The following is a 5,862-nucleotide window of genomic DNA, read 5'->3' as shown; positions in this document are numbered from 1 at the left end:
AACAGCAGCTGAAGAATCAAATGTCAGCAGTTAATGGATAAGGCACCAATGAGGCTGTAAGCAGGAAAACCAGAGCTCCTGGTGTCCCACGTGTTGTTTATCTGATCGTTTTTATTTGAAACGAAACGCTCTGCTGGGCCGATGGAGGAAAAACAGCTGCAGGATCATCTTCCTCACTCAGTCTGATGAACATGAGGTGCGTTCAGGTTTCTGCAATCCTCCTCTTCGCCCTCAGCGGTGAGTCAGATTTTAATTAATAAAGATAATTATTTTTTTCTTTTTATTCGGATGAAGAAGGTTTTAAAAGGAAACCGAGCCGTTTAAACCTCTACGCTGATTTTAAGTGGAAAATATTTAGAAACATAAAGGCTTCCTCATTAGGGGTCTCGATGAAACACTGAAACAAAATGAATAAACAAGTATTTGAATATATGTAACACAATTTTCTAAAAGAAAAAAAAATTTATATATATTTTCCGTTTTAAATTTTATTTTATAATATAGGTGAATTTAGTAATTCAGCATGAAATTTAAATAAATATTTATTCTAAACAGGAAATAATTTTGAATAATTCTGACTTTTGTGAGTTGATCTTTACTTTTTATTCTCAAATCGACTTTCATATTTGTTTTTCTTACTCTTAGGAAAACGTTCTCTTATTATGTAATCTCTTTTATGTGAATTTTTCAAATCCAGTTTTTATTCATTTCCTTTTTGTTTTTTAGTTTTTCTTATATAGCAGCTCATAAGCACAATAAATTAGCTTCAATGTTTTTTGTATTTAAGGTTTCCAGCAGCAGGCAGCCCCCCTGCCGGCCTCCACCATCCTGGTCAGAGCCGGGGAGGACGCCATGCTGCAGTGCCCCCTGCTGGACGGCTCCAATGGAACCACCGCCTCCCTGGCGCCTGGCCCGGCCACCCTCAGCTGGTACAGGAAGGCAGCAGGGCACAGACCCACGCTGCTGCTCAGCCTCAGCCCTGCTAACGGCTCCATCGTGAGGTACGGAGACGGCGTCAGTCCGGATAAAGTCTCTGCTGCGGCTAACGGTTCATTGCTGCTGCGAGGATCTGAACTGAGTGACTCAGCTGTTTATTACTGCAGCGTCAGTCACGGCTCCGAGCAGAACAAGGACCCAAAACCTTTGAACCTGAGACAGAACTAATTCAATGCGTTCATTAGTGCTGAATTAGCTGGTTTGAGTTCAATTTCCAACAACAAGTGTTTTTAAGGGCGGGCACAGGACCCTGGACCACCTCAACCAGGTCCTTGAATCCTTAATTAAAGAAAATAAATAAATATAAAATGAGTAGTTTTAATAATGGGTTTTAAAGTGCCTGAAAACAAAGCTTGTATTTTGTTTTCACTTGGAATAGATTACTTTCTATGTTTGGGCCAAAACAGGAAAAGACTTTCCTTCTCCATCTTGTGAAAGATTTGGTTGTGTTGACAGAACTGAAACAAGAATTTGATTTTTAAACTAGGAAAATCCCCTGAATGATGAGATAAAAATCAGACAGTTCACAGGAAATTTGACAGATTTGCTAAGAAAGGACTGCAGTGCTCTCACTGTGTGTTATTTATGAACATGATGTGATGTATTTGGTTAAGTGAGCGGATCCTGAAGGAACAACATGGCTGCCTCTGCTGACACTCGAGTCTCCTCACTGTTTATCACCCTGATGCACCTGTTTGATGTCACACAATAAATGTATCAAACAAATGTTGCATTTTTATCTCTTTTTTTAAAGGCTCATGTCATGGAAAAAACGAAAAGGTCAGTTTCATAAATATGAAGCTAAAATACAGCAGAAATTAGTGTTTGTAATTTGCACAGGAAACCAGTTCCGTTGCTTTTAGAGCATCATTTCTGCCACATTTGTCTCAATTAACACATTTTGATCAAGTCAAATTTTAAGGTACTTTTTTGCATTAGAAAAAAAAAATGACAGACTAAAATATTCAATCTAAAGTCACAGTAAAAAGAAAGTACACCCTCTCTTAATTGTAGGCTTTGCATATCCGTGCATAGTTAAAATCATCTGATCAGTGCCAGGCTCATATGACCTAAAGACAGCTGTCCAGAAACGAAGGTCTCCAAACCTGGATGAACTGACCAAGAAATGTGGGTTAAAATCAAATGATGCAGATGTTCTGTTAGAAGACAAAAATCCAGCAACACATTTCAGACTGAACCCACTGCATGTAAAGTTTAGTGTATTTAGGTAGTTTTTTTTGTCTCGTCTGTTGTCCTTGTTTTCTATTGTTCACCTTATTCTTCCAAACCATCCTAACTCTCCATCTTTGTAACAAAAACACAAACATCAGATAAAACACAATAGTCTAAAACAGAAGGAAGTGGAACTAATGCAACTAAAGACGTATTTCTTAATATAAAACATCCTTCAAGAAAACAGCAGATTCCTGAATTGACTGGATCAAAAAGGTTTTGTTTCGATTTTTACATTTCATCAAGTAGAACTGAATTATCTTCTGTGTTGCATCTACTTTGTTTCTGACAGTTTAACAGAAATCCCAGAAAACAGTCGGATCAACAACATCAGTGAGAAGATTTCCTGTTATTCACCAACCGACAGAACCAACGGTCGATTTGATCCCAGAGCAGTTTGTCTCCTCTGGAGACTTTTGCTGTTCTGCTCCGACGGTTTCTGACGGTTCTCTTTCCCAGAACCACAGAAAGTTTCCTGATTTCGCTGATGAGGAGCAACGGCACCAGGAGCTCTACTGCAACCAACTTCTGAGGTAAAATAATAATAATATTGATCATTTGTAGCGTGCAGTTACCATCATTAGACCTTTAAACTAGTCAATCACAAACATTTATTAGGATAAAATAAAAATAGTTTCTATAGCACATGTTAAAGAAGACTTTTGTCCTTTTACATGCATGTTACAAGACATCATTTTAATTTCATGTATTTAGTTGAACAGTAGACTTCCCTTTTTGTCATTAACCTCTAGTTAATAAGTTTTATTGGTAAACTTGGGTTGAAACGTTCCATTATAAGTTAAAAGCTTAGTATTGAAATTATTTTGATAAAGTTATTGAATCCTATCAAAGGAAAAGTATTATATACTTTATGTATTTAATTTCTAAGCGTATGTATAATTTTATTTAACTTTTGTAAAAAAATAAATGTCTTTTTAATGTGAAAATGCATAATGTATATTCTGTCAATATATCAATATAAACAGTTTTTAACTTAAAAAATTTTTTTCAAAACTGATGCTTAAAATCTTTTATATATTTCTTTAAGAGGAAATATTATTTACACTTTTATCTAATAGAATCCAGTCTCAATAACCTAAATGGGTGTTTTAAAAATCTGATTTACTTGAGAGAAAATAATTAACAACTAAAGTAATTATGTTATTATTTTCAGAAATGACTGCACCTACTGTTTATCAATTATGGATAAAATATATCAAATACATGAAACATCTTGCTTTTTATTTACAATGAAAACCCTTTTCTTTTGAGTTTTAAAAGACCAACTGCTCCATTACTGATTCTATCTTAGGAAAAAGGTCAAAATGACCAAATTTAGCTTTTAAACCATTTATAAATTAGGAATTAAATTATTCTTTCATATTCTGCTAAAACTACATATATTTTAACTCACAGTGAAAATATTTATGGAATAGGGGGGCCTGTTTTTTTAAGTTTGGTCTGTTTACTTTGTTTATTATAATGCACACTGAAGTCTAATTTAACAAAAGACATGATTTATTTCAATTAATCAGCAACAAAAGAGGGACATCGTCGCCCATCTGAAATCCGGAAGTCAGTGACCCTGCAGTCTAGGTCTGATCTTCAGTCTGATCCATGGTTCATAGGAGTCGACTCCTGAAGGACCAGTAAAAAATATTTTGACACCCTCTTAGTTTGATGTGATTTCTTCTTGTCTCGCCTGAGGTTTCTAATGCATCTTGGAGGGAGTATTAGTGTCTGCTGAGCTTCACTCCTGCAGCTCATGACACTATCTCTCCACTCATGAGCTCATCATTGATACTCTCTTTATAGGCGTGCCAGCTTATTTACTGGTCTGCATATGGACCGTTCGGCACCAGATGTTCTGTAGATCATTAATTCTCACTGGCTGATTTAAAGTATGACACATTGATGATTGGAGCACTCTTTCTAACCATAGAACATATCTTTCCTGACAGAAAGAAATTTGGAGAAATGGTCTTTAGGATTGACTTTCTCAAGATCGTGATCATTCTTCTTGGGTGAGGCTCCACAGAAAGTGCTGACCTTCTCTTTTAGAACTCCTGGTTTGTGTTCTTGGTTAAAAACAGCCCTCTCTCTCCTGGTACTGAAGGTGTGGGACTGTTCGGTCATCACCTAATGGGCAGTCTGTCCATTTCTCCATGGTGTTCAGTGATGGAACTCACCTCCTGGTAGACGTCAGAAGAGATGAGACTGATTTCCTTTCTCTGAGAAATGCAACATCAGGTATGGAAACCAGATGTTTTCTGTTCTGAGACAATAATCCGATTTTCTATGTTTCACATTAATTCAGTTTACCTTCATTTAACAGCAGTTTATAACCATAGTAACTGTAATTTAAGAGAATACAAATTATCTTTTGTGCACTTTGTACTAATACAGTCCGATTAGATCCTCAATTAAAACAAAGACAAAGAGCATTCATTAATATTGATTAAAATAACGGTGGGCTTAGTCCTGAACCCTGAGGAACACCCAAGAGTATTTTTGGTTTATTTTTCACCATTTCCTCATAGTATTTTGTTGAAAAATACGGAAACCCTTGAAAAATCTCCCAGGACATTGCCTTTAATTTTTCTGTCATTCTCAGGTTCTCCTGATGGTCCATCTATTCAGATTTTAAAATCAAAACGTTTCTCCGAGGATCCAGACTCTCCTCACTTTCTCGTCTGCCTCCTGAAAGGACTGGCCTCACCATGGCAGCGTGTCCTGTGGTGGATCGATGAAACACCGGTAACATCCGCATTCGCTAAGGGCCCATGGATGAAGTCAGACTGGGGCTACAGCGCCGCCTCAGTGTGGGAGGTATCAGCTGCAGCCTGGAAGCCCACGTTTTCGTACTGGTGTGGAACAATCCAGGATGGAGCAGTTTACAGACAGAGGGTCTGCTCAGACGACTGACTTTTGTTGGATTTTGTTTTTAGAGCTGAAAAAGTTATTCTGATCTAAATTTAATTCCTGAATGGATTATAGATGATAGGTAAAGTCATGGTAAAAGAAAGTACACCCACAGTTCTACGCTTTTACATATTGGAACATAATAAAAAGGGTTTGGTTTTTACCAGGTTCTAAAATTATTTTAAACTAACCTCAGTTGTACAAAAACACACAACAGATTATGCACTGATTATAAATAAAGATGAAGCAAAACTAGAAAACTGTAAGTGAAGAAGTAAGTACACCCCATATTTTACAAGCTTGTAGAACCATCTTTACCAGTAATAACTCTCAGTAGCTGCTTTTGTGTTCGACTTAATCCGTCTCTGTGTTATTTCCAACGATGCTTCACTGCTTCTATGACCCAGTTAGGGCCAAGCTTTATATCTCAAGAGCTGCAAGGTACCCAGGTCCTGGACCTGCAAGACAAGCCCAAATAACCACCTTTCCACCACCGTACCTAAGAGTTGGTATGAGGTATTGGCGCTGCAAGTTAAGGTCAAACATCTCTACTTCAGTCTCACCTAGTCTTAGTTCAGTTGTGATTTTCCAAACTTAACTTGTCTGAGATGGAGCTCTGAACACTGGCCACTGGAAACAATTTTTCTCTCAGTTTAACGATGAACCTCAGATTGAAATCGCCTTGCAACCTTTCCCAGACATCCGTCAGCG

General features: G+C 37.3%; 1 protein-coding gene across 1 annotated transcript; it reads left to right on the top strand.

Moving 5' to 3' along the window:
* On the top strand, positions 1-1,722 carry sid1 (secreted immunoglobulin domain 1). Its single transcript, XM_047375581.1, has 2 exons — positions 1-237; positions 788-1,722. The coding sequence occupies exons 1-2, from the start codon at positions 186-188 to the stop codon at positions 1,162-1,164; spliced, it is 429 nt and encodes a 142-aa protein (XP_047231537.1). The 5' UTR covers positions 1-185; the 3' UTR covers positions 1,165-1,722.
* The last annotated feature ends 4,140 nt before the right edge of the window (positions 1,723-5,862 follow it).

Source organism: Girardinichthys multiradiatus, chromosome 9 (genome assembly GCF_021462225.1).
Source record: "Girardinichthys multiradiatus isolate DD_20200921_A chromosome 9, DD_fGirMul_XY1, whole genome shotgun sequence".
In the NCBI taxonomy this organism is placed as follows: Eukaryota; Metazoa; Chordata; class Actinopteri; order Cyprinodontiformes; family Goodeidae; genus Girardinichthys; species Girardinichthys multiradiatus.
Note: the sequence above shows the minus strand (reverse complement) of the source record. Positions and strands in the feature narration are given on the sequence as shown.

Excerpts from the sequence above, each read along its gene's own strand:
- sid1 (XM_047375581.1), top strand. The coding sequence starts at position 186 with ATGAACATGAGGTGCGTTCAGGTTTCTGCAATCCTCCTCTTCGCCCTC. Across the intron at positions 238-787 it reads CCTCCTCTTCGCCCTCAGCG|GTTTCCAGCAGCAGGCAGCC; the intron begins GTGAGTCAGATT and ends TTTGTATTTAAG.